The 20145-nt window shown below is 40.4% G+C and overlaps 1 protein-coding gene across 1 annotated transcript in view; it reads left to right on the top strand.

Moving 5' to 3' along the window:
* CYTH2 (cytohesin 2) overlaps positions 1 to 20145 on the top strand; it is a 188912-nt gene that overhangs the window by 110867 nt on the left and 57900 nt on the right. Inside the window, exons 6-7 of the mRNA XM_053690682.1 lie at positions 10265 to 10377; positions 10652 to 10800. Of these exons, the coding sequence (XP_053546657.1) occupies positions 10265 to 10377; positions 10652 to 10800 (262 nt within the window). The remainder of the gene's footprint in view (positions 1 to 10264; positions 10378 to 10651; positions 10801 to 20145) is intronic.

The raw sequence follows: 20145 nt of genomic DNA, 5'->3' as shown, positions 1-20145 counted from the left end.
ATTTTCAGACTCCTAACCAAGCCCCAATGTTTTAGATGTATACAGACTTCATTCTGATTTTGTTTGTATAATGGGTCTTTTCATATGCAGGGGAGGGGGGGTTCTGCTATCAGCCCCTTTCAGAGGGTGTCCCAGGCTTGTCTCATTAACCGTGTTAAATTGTGATCTTCAAAGTAAGTTTTTAAAATGTTTTACACTGTATTTTTATATCAGTATTTCTGAATATTATTCTTTATATTAGTGTCTATTACATGCAGTTAAATGAAAATTGGTGTATACTGCCCCTTTAAAAAAAAAAAAAAAAATACATCTTAACTTTATTTCTTTCCTAAGATATGGTGAGTCCACAGAATCATCAATTACTAGTGGGAATATCACTCCTGGCCAGCAGGAGGAGGCAAAGAGCACCACAGCAAAGTTGCTGTATATGTCACTTCCCTTACCCATAACCTCCAGTCATTCTCTTTGCTTGCGGTGCAAGGAGGAGGTGAAGTTTTGGTGTCTGATCTACAATCAAGATTTTTTTTTTTTTTAAAGCAGTGTAGGTTTGCTCTAATCTTTCTAAAGGGTCTAGCCTTAGCCCATGTCAGTCTCTTCAGTATGGCAATGGTGGCTTTTAAGCAATCGGGAACTTGTGGGGTACAATCCTAACTGCGTTTTCCCAAAACATTTTGCTTCCCTATTTAGATAGCCTGAGTAAGTTTACTCAGTCTTTCTGTATTGCCACATGGCATCCTCTCAAACCAGGTGAGCTGTCCTGCTGATGGACAGATAAATATTGAGGTAAGTGCCATTTTTTTTTCCTTCTATGTAACAGGGGAACATTTGGCACTTATTCAGCTGAAACGCTGCAAGGGGACGTTTTTTTATTATTCCTGTCAGGGTATAGGTTTTTATGGCAGTTTTTGCAGGCACTGTTAGTGTGAGGAGTTATTTCTTTCATGTAATTAGCAAGAGTCCATGAGCTAGTGACGTATGGGATATACATTCCTACCAGGAGGGGCAAAGTTTCCCAAACCTTAAAATGCCTATAAATACATCCCTCACCACACCCACAAATCAGTTTTACAAACTTTGCCTCCTATGGAGGTGGTGAAGTAAGTTTGTGCTAGATTCTACGTTGATATGCGCTCCGCAGCAGGTTGGAGCCCGGTTTTCCTCTCAGCGTGCAGTGAATGTCAGAGGGATGTGAGGAGAGTATTGCCTATTTATATGCAATGATCTCCTTCTACGGGGTCTATTTCATAGGTTCTCTGTTATCGGTCGTAGAGATTCATCTCTTACCTCCCTTTTCAGATCGACGATATACTCTTATATATATACCATTACCTCTGCTGATTTTCATTTCAGTACTGGTTTGGCTTTCTACAACATGTAGATGAGTGTCCTGGGGTAAGTAAGTAAGCTTATTTTCTGTGACACTCTAAGCTATGGTTGGGCACTTTTATATAAAGTTCTAAATATATGTATTCAAACATTTATTTGCCTTGACTCAGGATGTTCAACATTCCTTATTTTCAGACAGTCAGTTTCATATTTGGGATAATGCATTTGAATCAATCATTTTTTCTTACCTTAAAAAATTTGACTTTTTCCCTGTGGGCTGTTAGGCTCGCGGGGGCTGAAAATGCTTCATTTTATTGCGTCATTCTTGGCGCTGACTTTTTTGGCGCAAATTTTTTTTTTCTGTTTCCGGCGTCATACGTGTCGCCGGAAGTTGCGTCATTTTTTGACGTTTTTTTGCGTCAAAAGTGTCGGCGTTCCGGATGTGGCGTCATTTTTGGCGCCAAAAGCATTTAGGCGCCAAATAATGTGGGCGTCTTATTTGGCGCTAAAAAATATGGGCGTCATTTTTGTCTCCACATTATTTAAGTCTCATTATTTATTGCTTCTGGTTGCTAGAAGCTTGTTCACTGGCATTTTTTTCCCATTCCTGAAACTGTAATTTAAGGAATTTGATCAATTTTGCTTTATATGTTGTTTTTTTTCTATTACATATTGCAAGATGTTCCACGTTGCAACTGAGTCAGAAGATACTTCAGGAAAATCGCTGCCCGGTTCTGGAGCTACCAAGCTAAGTGTATCTGCTATAAACTTTTGGTATCTGTTTCTCCAGCTGTTGTTTGTATTGCATGTCATGACAAACTTATTAATGCATACATAAGAGATTTTATTTTTAAATCCATTAAGAAGGCTATGTCTGTTATTTCTCCTTCTAGTATACATAAAAGTCTTTTAAAACTTCTCTTTTTTCAGATGAATTTTTAAATGAACATCATCATTCTGATACTGATAATGGTTCTTCTGGTTCAGAGGTTTCTGTCTCAGAGGTTGATGCTGATAAATCTTTGTATTTGTTCAAGATGGAATTTATTCGTTCTTTACTTAAAGAAGTATTAATTGCATTAGAAATAGAGGATTCTGGTCCTCTTGATACTAAATCTAAACGTTTAAATAAGGTTTTTAAATCTCCTGTAGTTATTCCAGAAGTGTTTTCTCTCCCTGATGCTATTTCTGAAGTAATTTCCAGGGAATGGAATAATTTGGGTAATTCATTTACTCCTTCTAAAACGTTTTAAGCAATTATATCCTGTGCCATCTGACAGATTAGAGTGTTTTTTGGGACAAAATCCCTAAGGTTAATGGGGCTGTCTCTACTCCTGCTATATTTTTAGCGGATGTTGCTGCAGCTTCAACTTTTTGGTTAGAAGCTTTAGCGCAACAAGTAACAGATCATAATTTTAAAGCATTATTATTATTCTATAACATGCTAATAATTTTATTTGTGATACCATCTTTTGATATCATTAGAGTTGATGTCCGGTATATGTCTCTAGCTATTTTAGCTAGAAGAGCTTTATGGCTTAAAACTTGGAATGCTGATATGTCTTCTAAGTCTACTTTGCTATCCCTTTCTTTCCAGGGTAATAAATTATTCGGTTCTCAGTTGGATTCTATTATCTCAACTGTTACTGGAGGGAAGGGAACTTTTTTACCAAAGGATAAAAAAATCTAAGGTAAATTTAGGTCTAATAATCGTTTTCGTTCCTTTCCTCACAACAAGGAACAAAAGCCTGATCCTTCATCCTCAGGAGCGGTATCAGTTTGGAAACCATTTCCAGTTTGGAATATATCCAAGCCTTATAGAAACCTAAAGCCAGCGCCTAAGTACCCATGAAGGTGCGGCCCTCATTCCAGCTCAGCTGGTATGGGGCAGATTACGTTTTCTTCAAAGAAATTTGGATCAATTCCGTTCACAATCTCTGGTTTCAGAACATTGTTTCAGAAAGGTACAGCATTGGCTTCAAGTTAAGGCCTCCTGCAAAGAGATTTTTTTCTTTCCCGTGTCCCAGTAAACCCAGCAAAGGCTCAGCATTTCTGAAATGTGTTTCAGATCTAGAGTTGGCTGGAGTAATTATGCCAGTTCTAGTTCTGGAACAGGGGCTGGGGTTTTATTCTATCTCTTCATTGTACCAAAGAAGGTCAATTCCTTCAGACCAGTTCCGGATCTATCAATATTGAATCGTTATGTAAGGATACCAACATTCAAGATGGTAACTGTAGGACTATCCTGCCTTTTGTTTAGCAAGGGCATTACATGTCTACAATAGATTTACAGGATGCATATCTGCATATTCCGATTCATCCAGATCACTTTTAGTTTATGAGATTCTCTTTTTAGACAAGCATTACCAGTTTTGTGGCTCTACCGTTTGGCCTAGCATCAGCTCCAAGAATTTTTTCAAACGTTCTCGGTGCCCTTCTGTCTGTAATCAGAGAACAGGGTTTTGGTATTTCCTTATTTGGACGATATCTTGGTACTTGCTCAGTCTTCACATTTTCGCAGAATCTCATACGAATCGACTTGTGTTGTTTCTTCAAGATCATGGTTGGAGGATCAATTTACCTAAAAGTTCATTGATTCCTCAGACAAGGGTAACCTTTTTAGGTTTCCAGATAGATTCAGTGTCTATGACTCTGTCCTTGTCAGACAAGAGAAGTTTAACATTGATATCAGCTTGTCGAAACCTTCAGTCACAATCATTCCCTTTGGTAGCCTTATGCATGGAAATTTTAGGTCTTAGGACTGCCGCATCGGATGCGATCTCCTTTGCTCGTTTTCACATGCGACCTCTTCAGCTCTGTATGCTGAACCAATGGTGCAGGGATTACACAAAGATATCTCAATTAATATCTTTAAACCGATTATACGACACTCTCTGACGTGGTGGACAGATCACCATCGTTTAGTTCAGGGGGCTTCTTTGTTCTTCCGACCTGGACTATAATCTCAACAGATGCAAGTCTTACAGGTTGAGGAGCTGTGTGGGGGTCTCTGACAGCACAAGGGGTTTGGGAATCTCAGGAGGTGAGATTACCGATCAATATTTTGGAACTCCGTGCAATTTTCAGAGCTCTTCAGTCTTGGCCTCTTCTGAAGAGAGAGTTGTTCATTTGTTTTCAGATAGACAATGTCACAACTGTGGCATACATCAATCATCAAGGAGGGACTCGCAGTCCTCTGGCTATGAAAGAAGTATCTCGAATTTTGGTTTGGGCGGAATCCAGCTCCTGTCTAATCTCTGCGGTTCATATCCCAGGTATAGACAATTGGGAAGCGGATTATCTCAGTCGCCAAACGTTGCATCCGGGCGAATGGTCTCTTCACCCAGAGGTATTTCTTCAGATTGTTCAAATGTGGGAACTCCCAGAAATAGATCTGATGGCTTCTCATCTAAACAAGAAACTTCCCTGGCATCTGTCCAGATCCCGGGATCCTCGGGCGGAGGCAGTGGATGCATTATCACTTCCTTGGAAGTATCATCCTGCCTATATCTTTCCGCCTCTAGTTCTTCTTCCAAGAGTATTCTCCAAGATTCTAAAGGAATGCTCGTTTGTCCTGCTGGTAGCTCCAGCATGGCCTCACAGGTTTTGGTATGCGGATCTTGTCCGGATGGCCTCTTGCCAGCTGATGACTCTTCCGTTAAGAACAGACTTTCTGTCGCAAGGTCCTTTCTTCCATCAGGATCTCAAATCCTTAAATTTTAAGGTATGGAGTTTGAACGCTTGATTCTTGGTCAAAGAGGTTTCTCTGACTCTGTGATTGATACTATGTGACAGGCTCGTAAATCTGTATCTAGAGAGATATATTATAGAGTCTGGAAGACTTATATTTCTTAGTGTCTTTCTCATCATTTTTCTTGGCATTCTTTTTGAATACCGAGAATTTTACAGTTTCTTCAGGATGGTTTAGATAAAGGTTTGTCCGCAAGTTCCTTGAATGGACAAATCTCTGCTCTTTCTGTTCTTTTTCACAGAAAGATTGCTAATCTTCCTGATATTCATTGTTTTGTACAAGCTTTGGTTCGTATAAAACCTGTCATTAAGTCAATTTCTCCTCCTTGGAGTTTGAATTTGGTTCTGGGGGCTCTTCAAGCTGCTCCTTTTGAACCCATGTATTCTTTGGTCATTATATTACTTTCTTGGAAAGTTTTGTTTCTTTTGGCCATCTCTTCTGCCAGAAGAGTCTCTGAATTATCTGCTCTTTCTTGTGAGTCTCCTTTTCTGATTTTTCATCAGGATAAGGCGGTGCTGCAAACTTCTTTTGAATTTTTTTACCTAAGGTTGTGAATTCTAACAACATTAGTAGAGAAATTGTGGTTCCTTCATTATGTCCTAATCCTATGAATTCTAAGGAGAAATCATTGCATTCTTTGGATGCTGTTAGAGCTTTGTATTATTATGTTGAAACTACTAAGTCTTTCCGAAAGACTTCTAGTCTATTTGTCATCTTTTCCGGTTCTAGAAAAGGCCAGAAAGCTTCTGCCATTTCTTTGGCATCTTGGTTGAAATCTTTATTTCATCATGCCTATGTCGAGTCGGGTAAAACTCTGCCTCAAAGGATTACAGCTCATTCTACTAGGTCAGTTTCTACTTCCTGGGCGTTTAGGAATGAAGCTTCGGTTGATCAGATTTGCAAAGCAGCAACTTGGTCCTCTTTGCATACTTTTACTAAATTCTACCATTTTTGATGTGTTTTCTTCTTCTGAAGCAGTTTTTGGTAGAAAAGTACTTCAGGCAGTGGTTTCAGTTTGAATCTTCTGTTTATGTTTTCATTAAACTTTATTTTGGGTGTGGATTATTTTCAGCAGGAATTGGCTGTCTTTATTTTATCCCTCCCTCTCTAGTGACTCTTGCGTGGAAAGATCCACATCTTGGGTAGTCATTATCCCATACGTCACTAGCTCATGGACTCTTGCTAATTACATGAAATAAAACATAATTTATGTAAGAACTTACCTGATAAATTCATTTCTTTCATATTAGCAAGAGTCCATGAGGCCCACCCTTTTTTTTGTGGTGGTTATGATTTTTTTGTATAAAGCACAATTATTCCAATTCCTTATTTTTTATGCTTTCGCACTTTTTTCTTATCACCCCACTTCTTGGCTATTCGTTAAACTGATTTGTGGGTGTGGTGAGGGGTGTATTTATAGGCATTTTAAGGTTTGGGAAACTTTGCCCCTCCTGGTAGGAATGTATATCCCATACGTCACTAGCTCATGGACTCTTGCTAATATGAAAGAAATGAATTTATCAGGTAAGTTCTTACATAAATTAGGTTTTATTTTATTGATGGCTCAATGAGTATCCATTTTTAGTAACAGATTATGTACTTTTTTGGGGGGGTTATTGTTTTTGTCAGTTGTAGGACCGCCCCTTTTAGGGAGGTTCTGATTCTGTGATGTCAGGTTTTTTTGCACTTTTTTTTACTTCCTGTTAGAATGAGGTGCCCATGTTTCAGATGGCTCTGCTGTTTAGAAGGCTTCTTTACTGCGGGTTGCAGGAAAGGTAGGGCACCTCCAGTAATTCTGCTGAGGTGTAGAGTGTTGCCTGGGTATGTTTTCTTGATTTGGTAAATTTAAAGGGAACATTTATTTAAGAACTTTTTTTTGGTTCTATATTATATCCTTTTTGTTAAAAGACAAAAAAAAAAGTTAAATTTATTTTTTATTTGCTTCTTTTTGTATTATGGATCAGGAGGCAGTGCAGGATGTTACCTGTAGCTTATGTTTTGATGCCCAGGTGGAACCCCCAGTACCTTTTTGTTCATGTATTGAAAGAACTTTAGATTATAGAAATAGACTTTTTGACCCTGAGCCATCATTAGCTAAGGCGGATGCTTTTCAGGAGCCTCCTGTTTCAGATGTGTCGCAGCTTTCTCCTCGAGCGTCCCCATCCTATTCATGTGCAGATGCAGTGCCCTGCGTTTCCTCTCATGTTTCATAGGGAGTTATTTTGCAAGATATTACTGCCCAGGTATCTTCGGCAGTATCTGAGGCGCTGTCTGCTTTTCCCATGCTGCAGGGAAAAATGCAAAAGGAAATTTTAAAGAAACAGTAAGTAAGGTTTCTGATCCTGAAATGGCTAATCAAAGTATTTCCTCTCAGAAGTCTCAGGATGAAGATTCTTCGGGTGCATCTGAGGGTGAAATTTCGGATTCAGGCAGTATTATTCCTTCTACTAATGCTGAAGTTGTGTGGAAAGCTTGCTCAACTAAAAATTGGTTTAAACATTTATTTTTTTCTGTACTTCTGATTTCGCAAATGCTATTAAATGTTATTTGAATCTTTATCTAGGAGATGTCTTTCAGAGGTCATAAAATCAAGGATTTATGTATTTTCCCCACTCTGCAGTCTTCTGTCCGGCCAACAGTAAGCTCTAGTGGCCGGTGGATAGCTTAGCCATCTTGCAACCAGGAGGTTGGGAGTTTGGATTTAGCTGAAGTTAATATTTCTTCACTTTTCTGTGACCCTGTGTATGGAGGAAATTGGTCTGATGGTATTCCATGGATATCATTCCTTTTACTATTTTCCATGACATGGAGAACTTTCAGATCTGTCTTAAAGGATAGATTTAGATCAGATGACAAGAGACTTTCTTCCGAAGTATTATTTCAGGAGTATCTATCTCCGGGCGCATGCTTCTGGAGATATTCCTGGGTGATGTGACTACGGATGCCAACCTGCTGGGCTGGTAAACTGTCTGGGTCTTGTTTAAGGATTATGGACACGAAGTGTCTGCTCTCCTCTTTAAACATCTTGGAGTTGAGAGCACTTTGAGAGCACTCTGACTTGACCTCAGTCGTCCCTAGCTTGGTTACAGTCGGACAATATCACCTCAAGGGTTTATATCAACCATTAGGGAGGAACTTAGGGGTTCCTTAGCCATGTAGCAGGTGACTTCTATTGTTCAGTGGATGGAAGCTCACATTTGCTGTCGGTCATCCACTTTCCAAGGGTGGGGAAAATTGGGAGTTGGACTTCTAAACAGACTGATAATTCTAGGGAGTGAGCATTTCCATCCGGAAGTGTTCTCTAGGTAGACCCTCACATGGGGGGTTTCAGGAGTTGGCTTCTGTGGGCGTTTCGACAGGACGCCAAGTTTCAAAGGTATGGTTTATAGTCATGTGATCCGCAGACCGTCCTGATAGATGTTCTGACGTTTTTCTTGGTTTTCAGTCTTGCATACATTTTTTTTTTTTTCCTTTCTTTTCTTCTTCCTCTTTTTGTTCTCTTTCCACAAGTCATTACTTGTATTTTCAGGTGAGAGCGGCAGTGATTTTATTAGCCCCTGCGTGGCCTCACAGACCTAGTGGAAATGTCGTCTCTCCACCTCGGAGACTACCTCTGAGGAAGGACTTCTGATTCTTGGTCTTTTCCTTCATCTAAATCTCTGAAGCTGACTGCTTGAAGATTGGACGCTTAGTTTTGTCTAAGCGGGGGTTTTTCTGAATTTTTTATCCTTTCTCCAGGGTGGTTTGGAGAAGGGTTTGTCAATGGAGAAAACTGACCCTTCAGGGTACTGACTGTCTTTTTTGCTACTTAAGCATCTGGTGGACGTGCCAGATGTGCAATCTTTTTGTCCGGCACTGGTCTACATTAGGCCTGTGTTTAAGTTGGTTGCTCCCCCTTAGGGTTTTACCCTTGTTCTTAAAGGTTTGCAGTAGGCTCTGTTTGAGCCTTTACTTTCCATAGACATTAAGTTGTTATCTTGGAAGGTTTGTTTCTCATTGTTATCTTTTCTGCTTGGAGAGTCTCTGAGCTCTGTTTTGCAGTGTGATTCGTCTTATGTTTTCTTTCATACAGTTAAGGCGGTTATTCGTACTAGTTAGGTTTTCTTCCTAAGTGGTTTTTCGGATAGATATATTAATCAGAAAATTGTTGTTCCTTCTGTGTCCTTATCTATCTTCTCATAAGGAACATTTCTTGCACAACTTTGATGTTGTGCGTGCTTTTATTTTCTATCTATAGGCGACTAAGGATTGTCGCCAGTTTGCTGTTTGTTTCTCTGGGAAACGTAAAGGTCAGAAAGCTTCAGATACTTTTTCTTTCTCTTTGGTTGAGTAGTATAATTTGATATTTTTGTCTTGGCTGAGGCTTCTTTTTTGAGAGAGGTTCTTCATGCAGTGGTGCCTTCTGTTTAGGTTGCCTGTCTTGTCCCTCCCTAATCATCTGTGTCCTCTAGCTTGGGTGTTGGTTTCCACTAGTAATGGATGATTCCATGGACTCGCCATATCTTAGGAAAGGAAACATAATTTATGCTTACCTGATAAATTTATTTATTTCCGGATATGGTGAGTCCACGGCCCACCCTTTATTTTAAGACCTCAGGCACCTCTACACCTTTGTGTTATCATCTTTTTCCATTTTCCTTTGTCTGAATGACTGGAGGTTATGGGTAAGTGAAGTGATATATATATATATATATATATATATATATATAACATCTTTGCTGTGGTGCTCTTTGCCGCCTCCTGCTGGCCAGGAGTGATATTTCCACTAGTAATTGATGATTCCGTGGACTCGCCATATCCGGAAATAAATACATTTATCAGGTAAGCATAAATTATGATTTACGGTTGCAATACAAACATCCTAGTTCTTATCCTTACTACAGAATTAATAAGGAATATACTGGGCATGTGAAATAGGCAACGTTTTTTTGTTGGTTTTTAAAGATCCTTGGCCCAATGTTTTTGTATTTATCTGTATAAAATGTGATAAATTAGACTATACGTATGAAATAATAAAATGAATATTCTTGACTGGCAATTTTTTTTTTTTATATATATTATATATAAATGTTGATGGATGTGTGTAGCTTGTGACCTTTATCTTAGTTTTTTTTTTTAGCTCTTGTTGGATTTAGTTTTCAGTCTTTTTTGGTACTATAGCCGTTTCTTTTTGCTTTCTTTATCCAGGCAATTTCTTTGGAGCTTCAGATTGCCAGGAGAGGCTCAAAAAATTGACCGCATGATGGAGGCATTTGCACAAAGATACTGCATGTGTAACCCTGGTGTCTTCCAGTCAACAGGTACAAGTACTAAGCCTACAAACAGTTTAAGAAATCCTAGACTAAGAACAGCAAACCTAGATCTGTACAAATACAGATCTTAGTGTGCAGCACTTTCACTAGAAGAAATCCGGCTACAAAAAGAGCCTAATGCCACCAACGGCTACCTCCTTCCCCATTTGAATTGTCACAAATGTATCCAAATGCAAGTGCCTAATTGAGTATATAAAAATACAGATGTATATTGTCATTCTCATTTCTCCCTATCTCGTGCTTCTCTCCACTTTATTTGCAGACACGTGCTATGTTTTGTCATTTGCGGTCATCATGTTAAACACTAGTCTTCACAATCCCAATGTTCGTGACAAGCCCGGCGTTGAAAGATTTATTTCTATGAACAGGGGCATCAATGATGGAGGTGACCTCCCTGAGGAACTACTACGGGTAATGGAAACCGATTCTTAAGTCATTATGACATCTTTGATCATATTCGTGCTAGTGTGTAGTGACGTGTATTAATCTTGGTTTTGTTTTGTTTTTTGTTTAAAATAAACTTTATAGTAGAATGTGTATTAATCTTGTCTTTTTGTTTTTAATATAAACTAGTGTCAAATTTATCAAATCACTTACTGGTTCAGTATTACTTTTATATAAAACAGGATATTTTATTTCTGCCCTAATTTCATTCATTTTAGAACAGTTTCTAAAAATACAATGTTTACATTTATATAGAACTTCTTCTTCTTTGTTTAGTGAGTTATTTCTAGTGCTATACATACTATATATATTAAATGTGTGTGTGCTTTTCTCCAACATTGGTGTGTACGGTCCACGGCGTCATCCTTACTTGTGGGAAATATCTCTTCCCCAACAGGAAATGGCAAAGAGTCCCAGCAAAAGCTGTCCATATAGTCCCTCCTAGGCTCCGCCCACCCCAGTCATTCTCTTTGCCGTTGCACAGGCAAAATTTCCACGGAGATGGTTAAGAGTATGTGGTGTTTAGTTGTAGTTTTTTATTCTACTATCAAGCGTTTATTTTAAAATAGTGCTGGTATGTACTATTTACTCTGAAACAGAAAAAGATTTAGAGTTCTGTTTGTGAGAGGAAGATGATTTTAGCAGCAGTAACTAAAATCGTTTGCTGTTTCCACATAGGACTGTTGAGATGAAGTAACTTCAGTTGGGGGAAACAGTTAGCAGACTTTTCTGCTTAAGGTATGACTAGCCATATTTCTAACAAGACTGTGTAATGCTGGAAGGCTGTCATTTCCCCTCATGGGGACCGGTAAGCCATTTTCTTAGTCTCAAACAGAATAAAGGGCTTAATATGGGCTATAAAACTGGTAGACACTTTTATGGGCAAAATCGATTGCTTTATTTGGGCATTTTATACATGTTTATGTTTGAAATTCACACTTATAAGCTTGGGGAATGTTTTTTAACGTCAGGCACTGAGTTAGACACCTTTCCAGTCAGGAAGGGCCTTCCCAGTTGTAGGCTGAGCCTCATTTTCGCGCCATTACTGCGCAGTTACTTTTGAGAGCAAGACATGCAGATGCATGTGTGTGGATCTGAAAGTAGTTGGAAAGGTTCCTAGAAGGCTTCATTTGGAATCGTATTCCCCCCCTGGGTTTGGTAAAGTCGCAGCAAAGGCTGTAGCTGGGACTGTAGAGGGGTTAAAACTTTGGTGTGCAATACTTTTAATGCTTTAAGACACTGTGGTGAAAATTTGGTAAAGTTTGAACAATTCCTTCATACTTTTTCACATATTTAGTAATAAAGTGTGCACTGTTTAAAATTTAAAGAGACAGTAACGTTTTTGTACTTTATTGACAAGTTTAAGCCTGTTTAACATGTCTGTACCTTCAGATAAGCTATGTTCTATATGTATGAAAGTCAATGTGTCTCCCCCTTCAAAATTGTGTGATAATTGTGCCATAGCGTCCAAACAAAGTAAGGACAGTACTGCCACAGATAGTAAAGTTGCCCAAGATGATTCATCAGATGAAGGGAGTAGACATAGTTCTACATCATCTCCTTCTGTGTCTATGCCAGTTTTGCCCACGCAGGAGGCCCCTAGTACTTCTAGCGCGCCAATGCTTATTACTATGCAACAATTGACGGCAGTAATGGATAACTCTATAGCAAATATTTTATCCAAAATGCCTGCATATCAGAGAAAGCGCGATTGCTCTGTTTTAAACACTGAAGAGCAGGAGGGTGCTGATAATTGCTCTGTCATACCCTCACACCAATCTGAAGGGGCCATGAGGGAGGTTTTGTCAGATGGGGAAATTTCAGATTCAGGTAGAATTTCTCAACAGGCTGAACCTGATGTTGTGACATTTAAATTTAAATTAGAGCATCTCCGCGCACTGCTTAAGGAGGTGTTATCTACTCTGGATGATTGTGACAACCTGGTCATTCCAGAAAAATTATGCAAGATGGACAAGTTCCTAGAGGTTCCGGTGCACCCCGACGCTTTTCCTATACCCAAGCGGGTGGCGGACATAGTGAATAAGGAGTGGGAGAAGCCCGGCATACCTTTTGTCCCCCCTCCTATATTTAAGAAATTATTTCCTATGGTCGACCCCAGAAAGGACTTATGGCAGACAGCCCCTAAGGTCGAGGGGGCAGTTTCTACTCTAAACAAGCGCACTACTATTCCTATCGAGGATAATTGTGCTTTCAAAGATCCTGTGGATAAAAAATTGGAGGGTTTGCTTAAAAAGGTTTTTGTACAGCAAGGTTACCTCCTGCAACCCATTTCGTGCATTGTTCCTGTCACTACAGCAGCGTGGTTCTGGTTCGAGGAACTAGAATAGTCGCTCAGTAGAGAGACTCCGTATGAGGAGGTTATGGACAGAGTTCACGCACTCAAGTTGGCTAATTCTTTTATTTTAGATGCCGCTTTGCAATTAGCTAGATTAGCGGCGAAAAATTCAGGGTTTGCAATTGTGGCGCGCAGAGCGCTTTGGCTAAAGTCTTGGTCAGCGGATGTATCTTCCAAGACAAAATTGCTTAATATCCCCTTCAAGGGTAAAACTCTCTTTGGGCCAGAATTGAAAGAGATTATCTCAGACATCACTGGAGGAAAGGGCCACGCCCTCCCACAAGATAGGCCTTTCAAAGCCAAGAATAAGTCTAATTTTCGTTCCTTTCGCAATTTCAGGAACGGACCGGCCTCCAATTCAGCATCCTCTAAACAAGAGGGTAATGCTTCACAAACCAAACCAGCCTGGAAACCGATGCAAGGCTGGAACAAGGGTAAGCAGGCCAAGAAGCCTGCTGCTGCTAACAAAACAGCATGAAGGAGTAGCCCCCGATCTGGGACCGGATCTAGTAGGGGGCAGACTCTCTCTCTTTGATCAGGCTTGGGCAAGAGATGTTCAGGATCCCTGGGCACTAGAAATAGTCTCTCAGGGTTATCTTCTGGAATTCAAGGAATTACCCCCAAGGGGAAGGTTCCACATGTCTCACTTATCCTCAAACCAAATAAAGAGACAGGCATTCTTACATTGTGTAGAAGACCTGTTAAAAAAGGGAGTGATACACCCAGTTCCAACGGCGGAACAGGGAATGGGATTTTACTCAAATCTGTTTGTAGTTCCCAAAAAAGAGCGAACTTTCAGACCAATTCTGGATTTAAAGATCCTAAACAAATTTCTCAGAGTTCCATCGTTCAAAATGGAAACCATTCGAACTATTCTACCTACAATCCAGGAAGGTCAATTTATGACTACCGTGGATCTAAAGGATGCGTATCTACATATTCCTATCCACAAGGATCATCATCAGTTCCTAAGGTTCGCCTTTCTGGCCAAACATTACCAGTTTGTGGCCCTCCCATTCGGGTTAGCCACTGCTCCAAGGATTTTCACAAAGGTACTCGGGTCCCTTCTAGCGGTTCTAAGACCAAGGGGCATTGCAGTAGTACCTTACTTGGACGACATTCTGATACAAGCGTCGTCTCTCTCAAAGGCAAAGGCTCACACAGACATCGTTCTGGCCTTTCTCAGATCTCACGGATGGAAGGTGAACATAGATAAAAGTTCCCTGTCTCAGTCGACAAGAGTTCCTTTCTTGGGAACAATAATAGATTCTTTAGAAATGAGGATTTTCCTGACAGAAGTCAGAAAGTCAAAACTTCTAAACGCTTTTCAAGTTCTTCATTCTATTCCACGTCCTTCCATAGCTCAGTGCATGGAAGTAGTAGGGTTGATGGTTGCAGCAATGGACATAGTTCCTTTTGCGCGAATTCATCTAAGACCATTACAACTGTGCATGCCTAGACAGTGGAATGGGGACTATACAGACTTGTCTCTAATGATTCAAGTAGATCAGAAGACCAGAGATTCACTCCGTTGGTGGCTGACCCTGGACCATCTGTCCCAGGGAATTAGCTTCCGCAGACCAGAGTGGGTCATTGTCACGACCGACGCCAGTCTAGTGGGCTGGGGCGCGGTCTGGAAATCCCTGAAGGCTCAGGGACTATGGTCTCGGGAAGAGTCTCTTCTCCCGATAAACATTCTGGAACTGAGAGCGATATTCAATGCTCTCAGGGCTTGGCCTCAACTAGCAAAGGCCAGATTTATAAGATTCCAATCAGACAACATGACGACTGTTGCTTATATCAATCATCAGGGGGGAACAAGGAGTTCCCTGGCGATGAGAGAAGTGACCAAAATAATAAAATGGGCGGAGGATCACTCCTGCCACCTATCTGCGATCCACATCCCAGGAGTGGAAAACTGGGAGGCGGATTATCTGAGTCGTCAGACATTCCATCCGGGGGAGTGGGAACTTCACCCGGAGATCTTTGCCCAATTAACTCAATTATGGGGCATTCCAGACATGGATCTGATGGCGTCTCGTCAGAACTTCAAGGTTCCTTGCTACGGGTCCAGATCCAGGGATCCCAAGGCGACTCTAGTGGATGCACTAGTAGCGCCTTGGACCTTCAACCTAGCCTATGTGTTTCCACCGTTTCCTCTCATTCCCAGGCTGGTAGCCAGGATCAAGCAGGAGAGGGCCTCGGTGATCTTGATAGCTCCTGCGTGGCCATGCAGGACTTGGTATGCAGACCTGGTGAATATGTCATCGGTTCCACCATGGAAGCTACCTTTGAGACAGGATCTTCTTGTACAGGGTCCATTCGAACATCCAAATCTGGTCTCCCTCCAGCTGACGGCTTAGAAATTGAACGCTCGATTCTATCAAAGCGTGGGTTTTCAGATTCTGTGATAGATACTCTGGTTCAAGCCAGAAAACCGGTAACTAGAAAAATTTACCATAAAATATGGAAAAGATATATCTGCTGGTGTGAATCCAAGGGATTCTTATGGAATAAGATCAAAATTCCTAAGATCCTTTCCTTTCTACAAGAAGGTTTGGATAAAGGATTATCAGCGAGTTCTCTAAAGGGACAGATTTCTGCTTTATCTGTCTTGTTACACCAACGACTGGCAGTTGTGCCAGATGTTCAAGCATTTGTTCAGGCTCTGGTTAGGATCAAGCCTGTATACAGACCTTTGACTCCTCCCTGGAGTTTAAATCTAGTTCTTTCAGTTCTCCAAGGGGTTCCGTTTGAACCTTTGCATTCCATAGATATTAAGTTGTTATCTTGGAAAGTTTTGTTTTTGGTTGCTATTTCTTCTGCTAGAAGAGTTTCAGAGTTATCTGCTCTGCAGTGTTCTCCGCCCTATCTGGTGTTCCATTCAGATAAGGTTGTTTTGCGTACTAAGCCTGGTTTTCTTCCAAAGGTTGTTTCCAACAAAAATATTAACCAGGAGATAGTTGTACCTTCTTTGTGTCCGAATCCAGTTTCAAAGAAGGAACGTTTGTTACACAATTTAGTCCGTGCTCTAAAATTCTATTTAGAAGCTACAAAAGAGTTCAGACAAACATAGTCTATTCTGGTAAAAGGAGAGGTCAAAAAGCGACTTCTACCTCTCTTTCCTTTTGGCTTAAAAGCATCATCCGATTGGCTTACGAGACTGCCGGACTGCAGCCTCCTGAAAGAATCACAGCTCACTCTACTAGGGCTGTGGCTTCCACATGGGCCTTCAAGAACGAGGCTTCTGTCAATCAGATATGTAAAGCAGCAACTTGGTCTTCACTGCACACTTTTGCCAAATTTTACAAATTTGATACTTTTGCTTCTTCGGAGGCTATTTTTGGGAGAAAGGTTTTGCAAGCCGTGGTGCCTTCTGTTTAGGTAACCTGATTTGCTCCCTCCCTTCATCCGTGTCCTAAAGTTTTGGTATTGGTTCCCACAAGTAAGGATGACGCCGTGGACCGGACACACCAATGTTGGAGAAAACAGAATTTATGCTTACCTGATAAATTACTTTCTCCAACGGTGTGTCCGGTCCACGGCCCGCCCTGGTTTTTTAATCAGGTTTGATGAATTATTTTCTCTAACTACAGTCACCACGGCACCCTATAGTTTCTCCTGTTTTTTTCTCCTGTCCGTCGGTTGAATGACTGGGGTGGGCGGAGCCTAGGAGGGACTATATGGACAGCTTTTGCTGGGACTCTTTGCCATTTCCTGTTGGGGAAGAGATATTTCCCACAAGTAAGGATGACGCCGTGGACCGGACACACCGTTGGAGAAAGTAATTTATCAGGTAAGCATAAATTCTGTTTTTTTTTTTTTTTTTTTTTTCAAGAAAGTCTCATGATTTAGAAGTGATTTTATTTTTCATTGTACGTTTACAGGTTTGTAATCTGTAGAACAATACTTCACAGGTGTTCAGTATTCTATATCTGCATATTTAATACAGAGACATTACAGTGGGGTCTTTTTGTAATCCTGATTTTAAATGTATACTGGAAACATCATATTCCCAATAATTTTCCAAAACAAGTTAGATAAGGGAGAAGGTTAATACATATTTTAAATACATGCAGAAAGAAAAGAGCTCTACCAGGTATAAACAGCTCAGCAGCTTGTTCTATGGCGAGTTGCCACCTAGGAGCAGCCTCTTTTAGCCCAATTGTGCTTTTCACAAAGGAGAACTTTCCTGTAGTATATCAGTCTGATCCTGCCTAACAACAAGGTCAGTGCACCCCCGAAATAAGCAATCCTCCTCTGAATTAGGAGCATGGTAACCCCAGACGATCGTTCTGGCCTTCCATGGGCCTAGTCAGTGAGGTGCAGCCATATTCCTTTTTACAATAAGTTTTAGCTGATATGCCATCTGCTAGCGCAACTGTAAAACTTTGCTAGCTAGTTTAACTGGGCTGTGAGCAGAGCACGTAGGGCAATGTGTGTTGGCCCAAAATGTAGTTGCCTACCCGCCTACAACAACACAGCTGTCAGCATTGCACTACCGCATATAACTGGGCTGTAATTGGTGCAACTGTCCGTGCCATGCTAGCAGATGTAACCAGTCAGGGGACGGAAGACTGAATATAATAGGTGGGGGGGGGGCAATATCTAGGAGCTCAGAATATTTTTGGGCATCCAAGGGCTCCTGAGGTAAATAGAGCACTGCTGTAGAAAATTAGTTTCACCTAAAGGGACATTAAACACTTGGGGCTAGACTGCTAGTGGAGGGCTAGTTTGCACATACTTGCGCACTCAAATGTGCGCTGGTATTTACAAGTTGAGAAGGTAGTATGTCGTGCAGCGCTGGGTATATATATACATACACAGTGGATATAAAAAGTCTACACACTTTATATAATTCATTCCCCTTTTTGTTATGGATTGGATCTGTGCTCCCATCAGTAATGACGCTACTTTTAGCTTGGAATAGTGCATAAACAGTATATCTTGTAATCAGATAGGACAGCTTATCCATTCTGTTTTCTGCTTCACGTTAGGATGACATGTATGTTATTCTCCTGGTAGATCTAGAGCAGTCCTCTCCCTCCATATGTTTCAGTCTTTGAATTCTCCCTACTTCACATACAGTATACTTTTATTATAGAGGAAAAGCGGGCTCAAGAAGTAAAAGCAGCTCATGAGACTTTATTAAACTTATAAAAAAGAGGTTCTCATTTAAAGATCCAAAAGTGGTCTTTCCTATTAGAAATAGCTCCCTGTATATGGTTATGAATCTTTAGTTGGGTCCAATAGTGGCCTCTTTTATCATCTAGGGAGCATACAGAATATTAGGCATTATACCTTCATACCATGCTTTTGAATTTTCTTTTCAGAAATGCACTGTTTCCATACAGAACTGTTATATGATACCTGTATTTCACTATTGTTGCATTCTGTTTATTTTATTCCATGTATGCCTTACTCAGGACCTCAATAAAAAAAAAAAAAAAAAAAAGTCTACACACCCCTGTTAAAATGTCAGGTTTCTGTGATGTAAAAAAATGAGACAAAGATAAATCAATTCAGAACTTTTTTCCCCTTTAATGTGACCTATAAACTACAACTCAATTGAAAAACAAACTGAAATCTTTTAGGTAAAGGGAAATAAAAATAAACTAAAATAATATGGTTGCATAAGTGTGAACACCCTTAAACTAATACTTAATTGAAGCACCTTTTGATTTTATTACAGCACTGTCTTTTTGGGTATGAGTTTTTCAGCATGGCACATCTTGACTTGGCAAGATTTGCCCACTCTTCTTTGCAAAAACACTCTAAATCTGTCAGAATGCGAGGGCATCTCCTGTGCACAGCCCTCTTCAGGTCACCCCACAGATTTTGAATTGAATTCAGGTCTTGGCTCTGGCTGGGCTATCCCAAAACTTTAATCTTCTTCTGGTGAAGCCATTCCTTTGTTGATTTGGATGTATGCTTTGGGTCGTTGTCATGCTGAAAGATGAAGTTCTTCTTCATGTTCAGCTTTCTAGCAGAAGCCTGAAGGTTTTGTGCCAATATTGTCTGGTATTTGGAACTGTTCATTATTCCCTCTACCTTGACTAAGGCTCCAGTTCCAGCTGAAGAAAAACACAGAAAACACAAAAAAATTTGATAACACATTATCAAAATTTTTTGTAATGTACTTTCATTCAGTCAATTACATTGTATATTCCACATTCTTTATATGTGGAATATATGTTTCTTCTACAAGATACGAAGAGTCCATGGATTCCTCCTGCTTACAGGAAGTGGCAAAGAGCACCACAGCAGAGCTGTCTATATAGCTCTCCCTTGACTCCACCCCCTAGTCATTCTCTTTGCCTATGCTAGTAATAGGAAGGGTAAAGTGATAGTGGTGATGAAATTATAGTTTTAATTTCTCCTACATTGGTGTATCCGGTCCACGGCTTCATCCTTACTTGTGGGATATTCTCAATCCCTACAGGAAGTGGCAAAGAGAGCACACAGCAGAGCTATCCATATAGCTCCCCTCAGGCTCCGCCCCCCCAGTCATTCTCTTTGCCGCTCTAACTAGTAGCATCTTCACGGGGGTGGTAAAGAGTATGTGGTGTTAGTTGTAGTTTTTTTATTTCTTCTATCAATAGTTTATTTTAAAATAGTGCCGGCTTGTACTATTTACTCTGCAGCAGAAAGTGATAGATTTCTGCAAAGAGGAATATGATTTTAGCACCAGTAACTAAAATCCATTGCTGTTCCCACGCAGGACTGTTGAAACCAGAGAACATCAGTTGGGGGGAACAGTTTGCAGGCTTAACTGCTTCAGTTATGATCAGTCATTTTTCTAATAAGACCATGTAATGCTAGAAGACTGTCGGAAATTCCCTCTGGGATAGGTAAGCCATTTTTCTTAGACTCTGTATAAAATGATGGCTTATATTTAGGGCTCTATGCTGGTTGACACTATTGTGGACTTAAAAATCGATTGCTTTTTAGCATGT

The sequence above is a fragment of the Bombina bombina genome, chromosome 8, assembly GCF_027579735.1.
Source record: "Bombina bombina isolate aBomBom1 chromosome 8, aBomBom1.pri, whole genome shotgun sequence".
Taxonomy (NCBI): domain Eukaryota; kingdom Metazoa; phylum Chordata; class Amphibia; order Anura; family Bombinatoridae; genus Bombina; species Bombina bombina.
Note: the sequence above shows the minus strand (reverse complement) of the source record. Positions and strands in the feature narration are given on the sequence as shown.